At 39.0% G+C, this 17827-nt stretch overlaps 1 protein-coding gene across 2 annotated transcripts in view; it reads left to right on the forward strand.

Moving 5' to 3' along the window:
* LOC117360447 (glycine receptor subunit alpha-4) overlaps positions 1-17827 on the forward strand; it is a 143611-nt gene that overhangs the window by 35486 nt on the left and 90298 nt on the right. For both annotated transcript variants that reach the window (XM_033944201.1, XM_033944202.1), the window contains exon 2: positions 2063-2181. In XM_033944201.1, the coding sequence (XP_033800092.1) occupies positions 2063-2181 (119 nt within the window). The remainder of the gene's footprint in view (positions 1-2062; positions 2182-17827) is intronic.

The raw sequence follows: 17827 nt of genomic DNA on the forward strand, positions 1-17827 counted from the left end.
CAGTAGCATACCTAGTGTGGGGGGGCGAGGGGGGGCGGTCCGTCCCGGGTGCACGCCCCAAGGGGATGCACAGGAGAGAGCTGAGTGTTCTCCCTAGGGCAGGGGTGCCCAATTTGACAGGTAGCTCGCCAAGGCAAAGTGAGTCGATCACCCAGGACTCACTTTGCCTTGGCGATCTATCGGGCCGATCAGTCTTCCTCTCCCCGACGTCAATTCTGCCGTCGGAGAGGAAGTTCGGGCCAGCCAATCGCTGCCTGGCTGGGCGGAACTTCCTTTCCGATGGCAGAATTGACGTCGGGGAGAGGAATGCTGGTTGGCCCGAAGTAGGGAGAGCATGGGGCATCGGCGGCGTCGGCTTTGGGGCCTGTTATCCATTGGTGGCGGTTTGGGTCCTGTTACCCGATGGCAGCGGCAGCGGCAGAGGCTTGGGAAAGGGCAGGGAGAAAGAAAGAAAGGGGGCAGGCAGGGAGACAGAAGGAAAGAAGAGAAACAGAAAAAAAGAAAGGGGGTATGAAGAGAGAAAGAAAGAAAGGTCATGGAGAGAGGAAGAAAAAGTTGGGGGAGGGAATGAGGTGTGGAGGAGAGGAAGCATACAGGCTGAAAGAAAGATTGGATGCACAGTCAGAAGAAGAAAGTGCAACCAGAGACTCATGAAATCACCAGACAAGGTAGAAAAAATGATTTTATTTTAAATTTAGTGATCAAAATGTGTCTGAATTTATATCTGCTGTCTATATTTTACAATATGGTCCCCTTTTACTAAACTGCAATAGTGGTTTTTAGCGCAGGGAGCCTATGAGCGTCCAGAGCAGCGCTGGGCATTCAGCGCAGCTCCCTGCGCTAAAAACTGCTATTGTGGTTTAGTAAAAAGGGAGGGGAAGGGTATTACTGGGGTTGTTACTGAGGTGACAGTGCATAGAGTCATCTGCTTTGACCTCTTTGAAAAAACCCCGGAATAGGAATGATAATTAACAATTCTATGCGTACAGTGTGCGTTGTGTTTTTTTTAAATGTTATTGTTGGTAGATCATTTTGACTTGGCCACAAAGGTAAGGTGGAGGGAGGGAGGGGAGCTGCTGAAAGACATCTAGTAATCCTTGCAGGCTTGACTGTGCAGGGAATTATTTTTGTAAAATCATGTTTTGTTATGTGACTAGTAAATATGGTTGAGAGAACACTAGTGGTGTATGAAGTAAAACTTCTGGAGGCCTCTGGTTTTTGGTATTATGGATAAGTTCTGTAGCTGGTAACTGAGGAGTAAGTACTTAAGGTATTCTGCTTGGAATCCACCATGGAATATTCAGCTTGTGGCTCATAATCCAGGTTTTGGCCTACTGAAAAAGGCCTGTTGGAGGACTATGCAGACAGCTCAGGTGGAACCCACATCAAGGGGAGTTTTATCGCGCTCACTGTTAATACCCAATAAGTCAGAGTTCACCTGAGGGTGATGCTTGCTGACAATCAGAAAAAGGACTAAAGGAGAGACTAGAAATAGGAAAATTCAATTTTTGTAATCATCTCATCCCTCTGAAGGAGTCTTTCATGGAGACATCTCAAATAGATGCTGCTGCTGCTACTGTTCTGATATTTTATTGTTTTAGAGAAATGCTGTTCATAAAATCAGCGAGTTTGAATTTTTGATAACTTCTTTCAGGATATCCATAATGAATATGCATGATCTTGATCTGCATAAACTGTCTCCATTATAGGCAAATTTTTCATGCATTTTCATTGTGAACAACCTGAAAACTTGACAGGCAAGGGGGTACTCCAGGATCAACTTGGGAAACACTATTCTTGAAGTTTTCCCACATATTTCCCAAGTATCAGGAAGCACAGAATTTCAGTGTAAGATTCCTCAGAGTAGTGTTTTGGGATTTCAACCTCCTCATGGCTGTGTTCTGCCACTGTACTCCAATTTCCATTACATTGATCTTCCTCTCACCTGTGTCTTGTTAGTAGATTTTTTCTTTATCATTATATTGGGTATCATGGTTCATTCCTTCACTTTGCCAAATCTCCATATGTAGGTTTTATCCTAATGATTTCTGTTTTCTTTTAGATTGGTCTCAGGAAAAGAGGAGATCAAATCTTCACAGCCAATGTCTCCCTCTGATTTTCTGGACAAGCTTATGGGACGAACATCTGGCTATGATGCTCGGATTCGACCTAACTTCAAAGGTAAATGGAGAACTTGTATCCTTTGTATTGGATTGATAGATATAAATGGGCTCCTTTTACTAAGCTGCAATAGCGGTTTTAGCACGCGCTTAGCATGCGCTGAATTGCCGTGCACGCTAGACGCTTACGCCAGCATTGAGCTGACATTAGTTCTAGCCACATAGTGTGGGTTTAGCACGTGCTAAAATGCTGCGTGCGCTAAAAATGCTATCGCAGCTTAATAAAAGGAGCCCATAATGTTACATTAACAGAAATTCTATAGTTCCACACTTGCCATTCTTCTTCAGCTCGGTTTAATTGATCTTAGGTAGCATTTCCTATGAAAATATTGCCTTTCCTGGTTACAAATACAGTCAAACCTCGGTTTGAGAGTAACGCGGTTTGCGAGTGTTTTGCAAGAGGAGCAAAACATTTGCTAAATTTGTGACTCGCAAACTGAGCGTTGACTCGCTAAACAAACTCTCAGCTATGGTGGCCCAGGGGTGGGTACTTGTATTTCCATCTAACTGTTTCATTCATATTCATTAGGGTTATCTTGAAACCCTGACCAGTTTGTAGCCCTAAATGACTGAACTTGGACAAGCCTGCACTCATAGAGGCAAATTCTGTAAAGGACACCTAAAGTTAGGCATCCGCACTGCGGACATCTAACCACTTAGGCATCCAAATAAATTGAATAATTAGTCCAATTAATGACTTTAAGAAGCAATAATTGAAAGTTAGACATCCAAAGACTGTGCGTAATTCACAAAATAGGCATCCAGGATTTCATAGACGCCCTTCAGAAAAAGATGCACCTAATGGGCATGGTTTTAATGTGGATGTCCATTTACAGAATTGCATGCCACTCAGCATCCTAATGCATCTACAATCTCGCCTAAAATGTAGGCGCTGCAAAACGAGGTCTACTTTTAGGCATGTGTTGGGCGCTAGCTAGGCACGAGTTAAGCATGCGTGCTGGAGGCATCCAAATATTGCGGTATGGGTTTTGTTTTTTGGGGGTAAAGAATACTCCAGTTTGACATTAAGGTAAAAAGATATTTAATAATGCATTACTCAAGCAAAGCACATGAACAAATGTATTGTATACTAAACCTCATTCCCAAAGTTTAAGAAAATAAGAGAAACCCTACTCACAATAGCTGTGGTTCAGAGCAAGTGGACATGTCTGATGCACAATCTTGACATCATTGTGACATCTTCAATATGCACTTAGATGACAGATTGTCACTAAAAAAAATAGGAACCCTTGTCTAAACAGAAGTTCCTGTGGCTCATTGGTTAATGGCACTTCTATCTTCCACAAGTCATGGGTTCAAATCCACCCCCCCATACTTTAACAGCTTCTTGCTCTCATAAGAGAGTATGGGTTGTGGACTTTGCCATTTACATTTGCACTCTGTTGTTTCCAGGGTCCAGAGGGAAACTTATTTTTACCGTGAGATGGCTATAATCTCCTAAGGTATCATCTCACATGGCAAGAACCCCTACCTAAAAGGAAGCTCCTGTGGCTTAGTGGTTAAAAGCATTTCTGCCATTTTCCACAGGTCATGGGTTCAAATCCCTAGTATACCTCAGCATATATTCCTATTTTTTTTTTGTGACAATCTGCCATCTATGTGTATATTGATGATGTCACAATGATATCAAGATTGTGCATCAGACATGTCCACTTGCTCTGAACCACAGCTATTGTGAGTAAGGTTCTCTTCTTATTTTCTTAAACTTTGGGAATGAGGTTTAGTATGCAATACATTTGTTCAAGTGCTTTGCTTGAATAATGCATTATTAAATATCTGTTAACCTTAATATCAAACTGGAGTACTCTTTACACCAAAAAACAGAACGTTTAGTATGCAATATATATTTTTTCATATGCTTTGATTGAGGAACAGAGGCCAAAGGAAAACAGCAGAGGAACTGAACAAGTGCTGAAGGTGCATATTTGATAACTATTCTAGAAAACTGACTGCTTGTTAATCAAGAGGATATAAGCTTGGCTTTAAAATTGACACGTAGTTTAATTACTGAGTGTGTGCCACACTGGTTGGAGCTACAGCCTTAGTATTCTGAGTTTGTGGGTTCAAATCCCTCACTATTCCTTGTGACCCTGGGCAAGTTACTTAATCCCTTCATTGCCCCAGGTATACTAGATAAGAGTTTGAGCCAACCAGGACAAAAGGAAATATGATAAAGTAGCTGAATGTAAGTACTACTTAAGATATAAGTAGTACATAAATAGCTAAAAGATAAATAAATATAATAGCAGTTCCATTTTACTGCATACAATTATAATGTAAAAAAAATCACAAAATTGCCATTCTAATGACGCCATAACTCTAAAACATGATAACGCTATAGATATTGTCAGGACATCTATGCGAAACCTAAAAGGTGATTCTATAAAGGACGTCTAACTATATAGACGTGCTTAAATTCGCTGTAAACCACTGAGTGTGATTCTCTATTGTGCATCTAGGCATAATAGAATCACGCTGAGCTTTATGCTCCCGGATGTCTAAACAATGCCTAACTTTTAGGCGTCCTTTACAGAATTTGCCTCATAGTGTCTTGTTCTTCAGTCCCAGATCTTGAGAGTCTATATTTCTCTAAATTTAGACAATTTGATCTTCATAGAAATGCAAAGTTCAATAACAGAAAAATATCAAATATACATAAGCCCCTGGATTCTACATAGGTCGCCCAGGGCAGATGCACGCATAAAATAATTTGTTAATTAGCACCAATTTGGAGTTACACCCGCATCAGCCCAAGGTACAATTCTATAACATCCATGCCTAAATTTGATAGCATGCAACTCTAAAGGGATATGGCTATAGAAAGGAACACTGACGGATCAGGGGAAAGTCCCAGAAGTTAGGGACAATGTTATAGAATGCTGAAAATTGGGCACCTGCATTTATAGTACACCAGGTTCCAGCAAGCGTACATGCTGGCACCCAAAATTAGGCATGCATCAAGCAGCCTTTGCTGAAAACTTAGTACAGATCTTTGATACTTATCTTTGGACACCATTTACTGAATCTGGATCAAAATCACTACTCAAATTTTTTTGAAAAAGCTCTAAGAATTTGGAGACTGATGCTTCTCTTGTGTCTTCAGTAAAGCTATTCTTGGAAACTCTGAATCCTTTTCTTTGACAAAATAAATCTTACTAAACCTTGGCTGATGCTCTTTGTCTCTAGACTATGTCCCTAGGCCTTGGGATACCTGGTTTTCAGACCACGCAGAGCAGATGAGTCCAACCTTTTGCAGGAGTACAGAAGACAGCATCTCATCTCTGCAATGGGACTTGAATTCATAGTTGTTGGCACTCCTTCAGATACTTGGAGACCTGCATCCCTTTATTGTCTCTCCAATTCCTTTCAGCTGCAAATCCTCGGGCCCAATCTGACTCATGGAATAACTTTTAAATTTTTCTGCCACCCTTGGGGATGAGCTGCCATTACACAAAAGTGTTTCACACGGCAGAGAACTTTCCAGAAAGTTTATGATCACAGGAAATATATACATTTCTCATAGTAGAACCCTAGGGATCTCTATTGATATAAAACCAGACAATATGATAACAAAAGGTCCACAAGCTCCTGCAATGGGTATTCATTTGAAACAAATGTTAAAAAAACCAAGAAATAAGGTCTTTCAATTATCCTGCTTTAATTGAACCAAACAGAGGAATAAATCCAAATGAGCTAAAAATCATTTGTCTACATTTATTTTCAGAAGCATTCATCCCACGCTTCTTTGAACTCAGTCACCGTTTTCATCTCAACTACCTCTCTCGGGAGCGCATTCCAGGCATCCACCACACTCTCCGTAAAGTAGAATTTCCTAACATTGCTCTTGAATCTACCAGCCCTCAATCTCAAATTATGTCCTCTGGTTTTACCATTTTCCTTTCTCTGGAAAAGATTTTGTTCTACATTAATACCCTTCAAGTATTTGAACGTCTGAATCATATCTCCCCTGTCTCTCCTTTACTCTAGGGTATACATATTCAGGGCTCCAGTCTCTCCTCATACGTCTTCTGGCGCAAGCCTCCTATCATTTTCATCGCCCTCCTCTGGACCGCTTCAAGTCTTCTTACGTCCATCGCCAGATACGGTCTCCAAAACTGAACACAATACTCCAAGTGGGGCCTCACCAATGACCTATACAGGGGGAAAATAGTCTTTCTTTTTTGCTTGTCCAGACACAGTGCACTTGCTTTGAAAATGGATATGGAAGAAGCAGAAATCACTTGATCTATCATGTCAATTCTTTTTTACAAGCAACCAAACAACCCTATCCTAGCCTTACTATTTCCAAATCCAATAACTGATAATAAAGAAACATAGAAATCAAAACATTATTGCAGATAAAGGCCAAATGGCCCATCCAGTCTGGCCATCCACAGCATCCACTATCTCCTCCTCTTACTAAGAGATCCCATGTGCCTGTCCCACATTTTCTTGAATTCAGACAGTCTTTGTCTTCACCACCTCTACTGGGAGACTATTCTACACATCTACCACCTTTTCTGTAAAAAAAAAGTGTTTCCTTAGATTACTCCTGAGCCTATCACCTCTTAATTTCATCCTATGCCCTCTCATTCCAGAGCTTCCTTTCAAATGAAAGAGATTTGCCTCATGCACATTTATGCTAAATAGGTATTTAAATGTCTATATCACATCTCCCCTCTCCCGCGTTTCCTCCAAAATATACAAATTGAGATCTTTGTCTGTTTCCATATGCCTTATGACAAAGACTACTGACCATTTTAGTAGCCTTCCTCTGGAACGATTCCATCCTGTTTATATCTTTCTGAAGGTGCAGCCTTCAAAATTGTACACAATATTCTAAACCCCCCCTTTACAAAAAGCACGTAAGAGGTTTTTAGTGCTGGCTGGCGCGCTGAATGCTCTGCACTGCTCCAACAGTCATAGAGTTCATATGAGTGTCGGAGCACAGCATTCAGCAGGCCGACCAGTGCTAAAAATCTCTTCCATGCTTTTGTTAAAAAAAAAAAAAAAAGGGGTGGGTGGGGGTAAATGAGATCTCACCAAAATCTTATACAGTGGCTTCAATACCTCCTTTTTCCTACTGGCCATACCTCTCCCTATGAATTTTTCTCTTGGCTTTTGGAGGGAAAGGATAGGCTGTTAGAAAAATACAGACTTGAAAGTAGAAAAGGACAAAAAATACCAGACTTAGACCAAAATAAAACATAGCTCACACAGGACTTAGGCAGAGAGGATCTTGGCTAGGGATTTTCAACCCAGTTCTTGGGATACCCCTAACCACTCTGTTTTTCAGGATTATAATGTGCATGAATAAGATATATTTGCTTACAATGTAGGCAATGCAATGCATGCAAACCTATTGCATGCATATTCATTTTGGATATCCTTAAAATCTGACTAATGGTGACTATCCAAAGGACTGGATTGAAAACTAGTGGCCAGTCTGGTACATAAGTGCATAATAAATCCCAAAAGGTAGATCTGTTTCCCATCGTTCATCTCCAGGTGTGAACAATGACTCTCCCAAGTCTACCTAGCTAATATTTAATGGATCTTTCCTCCAGGAGCTTGTCCAATCCTCTTTTGAATTCTACTGTGTTGGTCACCTCAACTGTATCTTCTAGCAACAGATTCCAAAGCTTAATATGCTGCATTAAAAAAAAAATCAAATATTTGTTTTTAATGTGCTGGTCATTAATTTTATGGAATGTCTTCTTGTTTTTGCATTGTTTGGCAGGTTAATACAACCATTCCACTCCACTCATAATTTTATAAACTTCTATTGCATCTCCTCTTTCATCTTTCCTGCAAGCTGAAAAAGTCCTAACCTATTTAGCCTTTCTTCACAACAGAGATATCTTATCCCCTTTATCATGCTTTCTAAAAGAGAGATCTCCAGCAGACCAGAATACATGTTTAAATAATATATTATTTCACCTCACAAGATGGATAAATCAATGAATTAGACAATTACAGAGTTTCAGACACAAGGTGAAATCAAAACTTTTCAGCAAACGAAAGAAAATTCTGCACAACCTCTCTCCACTAGAAGAACTGTCAGGAAAACCTACAAAGTAACCAAAACATTATCATCAAACCTGAAGACAAAGGGTGCTCTGTGGTAATTATGATAGAAGAGCACAAGAGCACAGAAAAAAAGTTAACTTTCTTAATACCACAGTTTCTAACCAACAATGGTTATACTGATATATAAACATTTATATACAGGAAACTGACAGATGTAACTGTCTCCACAATTCCAGCTTCCACCCTGCACATATTTTTTTAAGTCCATTATGATTGTTTTTTTAATTATTTGTATATTTAAAGTGTGTTCTGTGTAGTATTTATGTTTAAATTCATTGTATGGCACTGTTAACATTTGAAAATTAATAAAGATTTTTTTTTTTAAGTCCATTATAAACAACTAAACCAAACAAAACCATCATATATGCTCTGACCCAATAGACAGAGATGCTCCTCAAAATCCTAACTGAATTCTCCAAACAGAAAGGCTAGAATCTCAAAATGTTCTTCAGTTAGATTGATTTATCACTGAAAACACCCAGGGAAAAACCTACTGCAGTATAAAGAAAAGAAAACCCGAGATTCCCTTGTATAATATGCAATTCAGAGTTGGAAAACTAAGCATCATAAAAGACCTACAGCCATTCGACCAGAAGGATGAATTACTACAAGATACCGTATTCTCAGCTGTACCACTGATGGCTTTCTGACATACACCAAAATCTGAAGCAAAAATTAATGAAAATCTAGCTCCCAACAGAAGCTTAAAAAGATAAGAATGGTACAAGTCTTTACAATATGCCAAACTGCAAATTGTGCCAGCACATATCATAGAACTCTGTCCACATGGGAAAAACATTCAGCATAAAGGGATTCTTCTCATACTTTTGCTGAGCTGACATTATTCAAATATGAAGAAGGGTACTGTACTGAGGAGATGGGCCAGATAATAATGATAAGAATCAATTCACACAGGACTTGCAAAGGGGAACATAAAAAATTTAGCAAGAAACTGGTGAATTACTGTGTACATCTGATGGGGGAAGGAATACTTTTTCTCCCCAGAGTATTTTAATGTGATGATTCTGTTTTTTATACCAAGGGCCTGATTCCATGTCACCTAAAAAATTGTGATTTTATAAAGACTTACAGAATCACGCTTAGCACCACCTAAGGCTGGTTAGGAGGCATTACACATTCTAATATTTAGGAGCACCCTCTGTATGTCAGGGTTTTCTTGGCCTATATGCCTATGCCTAATACAGGTGTCCAAAGGCTCCTAACAGGTACCTAACTCAAAAACCATCCACCCTCTAACCAAGCCCACTTTTAACTGCGCTTTGCACAAGGTGTCTAACTGTTGTAGAAGCATGCCTACCATGTTAGGTGCCTAACTTTCAATTAACCAGTTAGTGCCAATTACCGGTGCTGATTTAGCCTATTATTCAATTAAGTTAGTTTCCTACATTGGCTAGGCACGCCAATATAGGCACCTGGCTTTAGGCGCACTTTATAGAATTTGGGGATAAATGTCTATATGGAAAAGCCAAGACAGCACATCTCATCCATTAGAAACTTTGTAAATATTACTATATCACTGTACCAGAAAAATACTGGGATCACAACCTAAGAAAATTATAGAGACTGAAGAGTTTTTGATCACTGAAGCATCCTCAAGCTGATGGATAAAAAGCTGGATTGAAGGAAACTAGGCAAAGGGATAAAAGAGAAAAACTAGACAAACTAGAATGGCATTAATCTTTGAGGTCAAGCAATTACTCTATAAATTATATGGAGGGACTGAAGACCCTCAAGTACCAAGAAATGCAGTAGAGATCATGAACGTGGTAGAAAGATAATGAAATATTTCCCATAGTTTTGGGTGCAGCAGGCTTGATTGAAAAGAATTTCCAAGCACACCTAGATAAGTTACTTATACGAGTACAGTACATGTTATATCTTACAAATTCCAAAGAGAATCTTTCTTGGCACAATGCAAGTATTATGGCAATGCAGGTACTAAGGGATGTATTAACAGTAAATCTGAGAGACTAAACCTCCCCCTCCCCCTTTTATGAAGCTACATTAGGCTTTTTTTTTAATCACCGGCTGCAGCGGTAAACGCTCCAACGCTCAAAGAATTCCTATGAGCATAAGAGCAATTCTGCCATGGCCAGTGATATAAAAGCCTAATGGGGATTCATAAAAGGGGGCCTAAGATTGGCTTTAGACAAACCAAAGTGGCTCTTCTGTGGGTGAGCATTTATCAGAACCAGAGCACTGCACCGATGATCTTACAATTAGAATCGTACAAAGAGGAAAATAATCCAGAAATGAAGCTAAGATGATGAAATATTTTGATACCATGAAAAGATTTAACACAGCTCTGTATTTCCTAACACATTATATGCTTTGTCACCTTGTAATCATCCATTATTTAGTTTAGTTTAGCGTTCATATATCACTTATAACCTAAGTGGTTCACATTCAGGCACTCAAGCATTTTTCTCTATCTATCCTGGCAGGCTCACACTCTATCTAATGTACCTGGGGCAATGGGGGATTAAGTGACTTGCCCAGGGTTACAAGGAGCAGCATAGGATATGAACCTACAACCTCAAGAGTGCTAAGGCTGTAGCTCTAACCAATGCGCCACGCACTCCCTGTTCTATCTCCCCCCCCTCCCTGAACCTCTACCTTTCAATCACATATTCTAATATTGTCATTTTTTTTTGCCCTGACCTAAGGAAGATGATTCTGACCTTCAAACCTAGTGAAAACATGTATTAAGTCCAATAAAAAAGATGTCATCTTATTATTCCTTTTTTAAAAAAATTTCTATTTATTACCTTTAAAGTGGACTAGCATAGGAACTTCTTTTCTTTATTATATCTGTCACTTTTCTGAAACTTTGCTTAATACAGTACTATATCCTATCTGAGATATGGCAAACAAAATTGCACACAGTACCCCAAGATTTAGACACACCAGATATCTATACCGAGGCATAGCAATATTCTCAGTTTTGTTTTCCATCCCTTCTCAGGTAAATTGTAATATTCTATTTGTTTTTATAGCAGACTTGTTTTTGAAATTGTTACATTTACGGCTGCGACAGCAGCCCATCAGATTTTACTGGCGATATTAGAGAATTCATCCCTAATTCAATTTTCACTGAACATTTCTTCCCCCCCCCCCCCCCCAGTTGCCACTCCACCCCCCACCCCTCATTTTCTGATCTGTGCTGCTCTTGTACTGCTCTGGACATGACTGTGCTATGTGTAGTCCCCAATTATTAGGGTTTGGGGAACTCCAAGTATGTGCAGCCCCTGAGTGTTAGGGTAAGGTTTTTCTCTGGAATGGGTATGGTTTTGGTTGGGTTTTTTTTGTTGTTGTTTTTTTTTAATTATTGGGTATATATCTGGGCATAGAGAAAAATTGTCCATCATGAGTGGGTAGGAACTGTCCCACGGGAATTGGTGGGCACCATTTACTGAGTCTAGTCCTAGGTGATAATTTTCCATGCAATTGGTAGATGGTAACTGGTGGAAATTGACTGGGTGGTTACTGTTCTAGAACCCTCCAGATCGTTTAGGAATGTTATAACAGCATTGATCCCAGTGTGGGTCCTTGGGGTACTAAACTAATGACCCTTTTCCATTAGGATAGTTGAACATTCAGTCCCACTTTGAGTCCTGTTTTTAGCCAGTTTTCAGTCTACATAGGGCATTGTTTCTTATCCCATGGCTCTTTAATTTCCAAAGGAGCTTCTCATGAAGAACTTTGTAAAAACATTTTTAAAATATAAATACGTGATATCATCTGGCTCTCTATTATCCACTTGTTTTTTATACTTTCAATGAAATCTAATAAATTAAGGCAGACTTTTCATTGTAGAACCCATGCTGACTCCTTCCCATTAAACTATATGGTCAGTATTTTTTTTTTTTTAATATAGCTTCAGCTGTTTTTCTCAGCACTGATGTCAGGATCACAGGATTACAGCTTCATGAATCAATCACCTTGGGAGCCCTTTTTTATAGTTTGCATATGGGAAAGAGGAACCCGAACTATAGCTATGTGATGCAGGATTCCATGTTGGGAGTCATTGCTCAGGAAAAGGATTTAGGTGTCATGGTTGAGGATACATTGAAACCCTCAGCTCGATGTGCGGCGGTGACTAAGAGAGAAAATAAAATGTTAGGAATTTTCAGAAAAAAAATGGAAAACAAAGATGAAAATGATATAATTCCCTTGTATCATTCGATGGTATGGCCGCACCTCGAATACTATGTGCAATTCTGGCCGCTGTATCTCAAAAAAGATATAGCGGAATTAGAAAAGGTACAGAGAAAAGCAACAAAAATGATAAAAGGTTTGGGATGACTTCCCTATGAGAGGCTAAAGCAGCTAGGGTTCTTCAGCTTGGAGAAAAGACAACTCAGGGGTGATATGATAGAGGTCTATAAAATCATGAGTGGAGTGAAAAGGGTAGATGTGAATTGCTTGTTTACTCTTTCCAAAAATACTAGGACTAGGGGATATGCAATGAAGCTATTAAGGGGACATGCGATGAAGCTATTAAGTAGTAGATTTAAAACAAACTAGAGAAAATTTTTCTTCACACAATGTGTAATTAAACTCTGGAATTTGCTGCCAGAGAATGTGGTGAAATTAGTTAGCTTAGTGGGGTTAAAAAAGGTTTGGATAATTTCCTAAAAGAGAAGTCCATAGGCCATTATTGGCATGGCTTGGGGAAACCCACTGCTTATTCCTAGGACAAGCAGCATAAAATCTGTTTTACTACTCAGGATCTAGCTAGGTAGTTGGGATCTGGGTTGACCACTGTTGGAAATAGGATACTGGATTTGATGGACCTTCAGTCTGTCTTAGTATGGCAAATTCTTAAGTTCTTATGTTAAATACAGAAGAACTTGCACTGAAGCAGCATAAAGAGTTGAATTAGCAGTAGATATTTATCAAATTTATATCCTGTGTTAAATTTTAAAATATATATATATCTAAGTGGGTCACAACACACCAGGCATACCAAAAACTGTTGAACCAGCAATAGTGTTTCTGGCTTTACTTCCACTGATAAGACACACCTGTTGCTAATCCCATGGCCTCCTCCAGGGACAGGCTTCTCCTTTTGCTCTTGTGGTTGCAGCTAAGCAGCCCCGGTGGTTTGGCTGTAGGTTCAATTCCTGGAATATCTTTGCAATCTTTCTTGGTGCCTTGGATGTTTTTAGCATTGCTGTCGAGAATCCCTGCCTTAGGGTATTCATTATACTGTTTGTACCACTTTGTTCCTTTCATGGGGGCTTGGGTTCTTCATTCCTCTGTTATTTTTGCATGTCTTTCAGTGCTATTGACTGTTACGTTGATACCTGCCAGCAAGCTTTAAGCAGGTTTTCATTTAAAAAATGGAAGGAGAACTCAGGTGTTATTGTGTAATTGTGTACCCCACTGACTTCAATAGAACAGAATGAAACAAAGAATTTCAGGATTCAAAAATGAATGCTATGGACATAGATCCAAAACCAGGATGAAAATTTGCCCATGTATATCCATACCGAACTTCATCTAACTTGCCCATTTTTTTCTGCTTACTGTAGTATTACACATTCTACTTCATTGCTATTTTTAGCCTAAGGATCCGCGATCTTTGTCCAGGACTTTCTTCAGTTCCATTGTTCCATAGCCTTGTAGACTGTTCTATGTGCTGTATCTACCAAACTTTCTGTGAGAAAATATTTACCTCCATTACTCTCGAGCCTATCACTTTCCAGTCTGATACCATGTATGGAAATTTCTTTCCTCTAAAAATTGCATGACTGAGTTCTACAGTATTCTTTATATATTTGAGGTAAGTGCATGACTTTCTCACATCTCCCTCCCTTCTCTTCTCTAGAAGTATCTTAAGTCTCACCTTATAAACACACTGTACCATTTTGGCTGTTTCTATCTGGATTTCTTACATTTAGTCCATCATATGCATGTATAATTACAACTATTGCAATGCGCTTCAACTGTCTCCTGAAAAAAACAACACGGCAATCTACCCAGCATTCTGTGATACATACCTGGATAGCAGGTGCTACTACCCCAAGATTTTCACTGGCATTGTGAGGAAAATTCTATAAATGATGCCAAACTTGGGCAAGAAGAAAAAAATTCAACGCTAAGCGCTATTCTATAACGGGCATGTGCCTTATATAGAATTGTGCTTATTTATTTATTTATTTATTTGTATTTCAAAAATGTATTACCCTAAGCCTAATACCTAAGCAGTTTACAAAAAAAAATCATTCAAATCCCACACCTAACTTTTGGGCACAGGACTTACGGTACACCTTCTGCATCCAGATGCATGCCAGAACTCAAGTTTTATGCACTTAGTCCAAATTCTGTAATTTTGCATGCAACTTTTCAGAATGCACCTGACATGTCCGCTAGTCATTCTTTCTTTGTAGATACACACTATGAAAGCTAGGAAAAGAGGAAAAGGGAAATATACAGAGGGTGCCTAGGTTACTTACAATAATCAAATTTATAAAATACAAAGTAATTGGATAAAATTATGATAGTATAAAACAATGGAGGAGGGGAGGGTTTCTGAAAGAGAAAAGTGTGACAAGACAGTGGAATAAAATAACAATACTCCACCTAGATCGTGAAGGGCTAGATGGAAATCATCATGACCCAGAGGGGAAGGTTTCAGAGAAAAATTAGACTATGAAGGTGGCCTTAAACCTTTGGAACAATGGTTCTGTGCGAAGGTTACAGGGAATGGTATTCCAAAGAGTAGGTGCAACAACTGAAAAAGGGGATATTCTAACCTAAATATGAATGAATTATTTGTTATCTCGATCAACAAGGCTCTGCCTGTTATATCTGTAAATTCAGCACCAGTATCCAGATAATGGCTGGTGCTGAATATTTGGGTACAATTTTGAATGCCGCGGTTGGTTTTTAAATGAGACACTGACTGAGGAGTATGAATATTGACCCAACTATTTACAATCGAGAGAGAAATTCAGTCTCCATACCTATTCAGTTCTTAGATTAATAAATAAGGTATCACTGACATTGGATCTATAGGACAGCACAGAGGCCATTTGATCAAGCTGATTTAATGGGCTATTGGATGTCTGTCAGACTCGTAGCAATGATCACCATCTACCAGAAATAAATTTGTACTGGAAATTATAAGTCAAATGGCTCCGCATCCTTTTAAGATATTTTCTTTTAAAGATAAGCTCTGTATTCCCAGGCTAGCTGGTCTTCCAAATGTCATGTATACCTCTCGAGAGTCTGAATGTTGATCCAATAAGAGGTGTGATGGCCTTAAAAAATCCAGTTTTCTGTAGCACCTAATGGTAAAAGGCTTTTAATCCCTGTGCTAATTTAATAGAATACCCATTTCTAAAGCTGATAGGTTTTATTTCTTTTCAATTCAACATGCATACAGTTCTATAGAAGAAAGCAGGCATTAATCTTGATTGAAAAAATCTTTAATATCTCTTGGATCAGATACCAACTCTAGTGCAAAACCAATTTCTGACAAATTACGGGGGAACATTTATTATAAAACTGTTGCAGTTTCATGACAACTGTTGGATGTTTACTAGATCTTCTCTTTGAACATAACTGGAAAGGTATGTTCTGATCTGAATCTTTAAAAACAAGATGCTTTGTCATGAATTCACATACACTTATCATGGCATATTCTGACTACACTTTGTTAAGACACATACCTGAGAGATTATGAAATCCAGTTTGTAGACGTATATAACAATCTTCAAAACTATGCACCGAGTTTATTTGTTTAGTAACTTCCGTATGCAAGTGCAAAGTGATGCACATTGGGAAGAATGATCAAAATCATAGTTACCTGATGCTAAGGTCCACCTTAGGAGTCAGCACCCAAGAAAAGATCTGGGTGTCATTTTAGGCACTTTAGGCACTACACTGAAAACATCTAACATAAGAACACAAGAATTGCCATACTTGGACAGACCGAAGGTCCATGAAACCCAGTACTGTATTCTGTTTCCAACATTGGCCAACCCAGGTCCCAAGTACCTAGCTAGATCCCAAGTAGTAAAACAGATTTCATGCTGCTTATCCTATGAATAAGCAGTGGGTTTCTCTAAGCTATCTCAATAATGGCCTAGGAACTTCTCTTTTAGGAAATTATCCATACCTTTTTTAAACCCCGCTAAGCTAATTGATTCCACTACATTCTCTGGCAATGAATTCCAGAGTTTAATTACATGTTGTGTGAAGACATATTTTCTCTGGTTTGTTTTAAATCTACTACTTAGTAGGCTTCATTGCATGTCACCTAGTCCTAGTATTTTGGAAAGAGTGAACAAGTGATTCACATCTACCTTTTCCACTCCACTCATTATTTTATAGACCTCTATCATATCACCCCTGAGCCATCTCTTTTCCAAACTGAAGAGTGCTAGCTGCTTTAGCCTTTCCTCATAGGGAAGTTGTCCCATTCCTTTTATCATTTCTGTCACCCTTCTCTGAACATTTTCTAATTCTTTTTTGAGATATGGTGACTAGATTTACACACAGTATTCAAGGTACAGAGTACGGCTGTGGCGAAAAAGCAAACAGAATTTTAGGAATTATTTAAAAAGGAATGGTAAATAAGACGAAGAATATTATAATGTTTTGTATTGTTCCATGGTGCTTCCTCACCTTGAGTACTGCGCACAGTTTTGGTTGCTGTGTCTCAAAAAAGATATAGTAGAATTAGAAAAGGTTCCAAGAAAAGTGACCAAAATGATAAAGGGGATGAAACTCCTCTCATAAGAGGAAATACTAAGGAGGTTGGCGCTCTTCAGCTTGGAAAGGAGAAGGTAAGGGGGGGGGGAGGGGATATGATTGAAGTCTACAAAATCCTGAGTGGTGTAGAATGTGTAAGAGTAAAGATTGAATCAATTTTTTGTACTTTCCAAAAGTACAAAAAACAGGGGACACTCAAGGAAATTACATGGGAATACTTTTAAAACAAATAGGAGGTAATATTTTTTTACTCAAAGGATAGTTAAGCTCTGGAACTCGTTGCCAGAGGAGGTGGTTACATTGGTTAGTGTACCTGAGTTTAAGAAAGGCTTGGCCAAGCTGCTGGAGGAAAGGTCCATAGTCTACTATTGAGACAGACATGGGGGAAGCCACTGCTTGCCCTGGATCGGTAGCATGGAATGTTGCTACTTTTGGGGTTTCTGCCATGTACTGTGACCTGGATTGGTCACTGTTGGAAACAAGATACTGGGCTAGATGGACCATTGGTTTGACCCAGTATAGTTTTTATCTTTACACTAGATGTGTATCAGACCTATTAGACACTAGTCTACTTATTTCCAGCCAGAGATAAAAGGAAGTTGGACTCAGATGTAGTTGTAGCTGTACAGTAACAGTACTTTTATTTAAAAGATGCAGCCAGACTTGGTCACATTTCAGCTAATGCCTAATTCAGGGGAATATCTAAGTTATCACAATAGAGAGGTTCAGTGATAACCCGGTTGATTACAAAAGCATTATTTGTTTTGTCCTCCATTCCTTTCCTAATTCAT

Source organism: Geotrypetes seraphini, chromosome 5 (genome assembly GCF_902459505.1).
Source record: "Geotrypetes seraphini chromosome 5, aGeoSer1.1, whole genome shotgun sequence".
Lineage (NCBI taxonomy): Eukaryota > Metazoa > Chordata > Amphibia > Gymnophiona > Dermophiidae > Geotrypetes > Geotrypetes seraphini.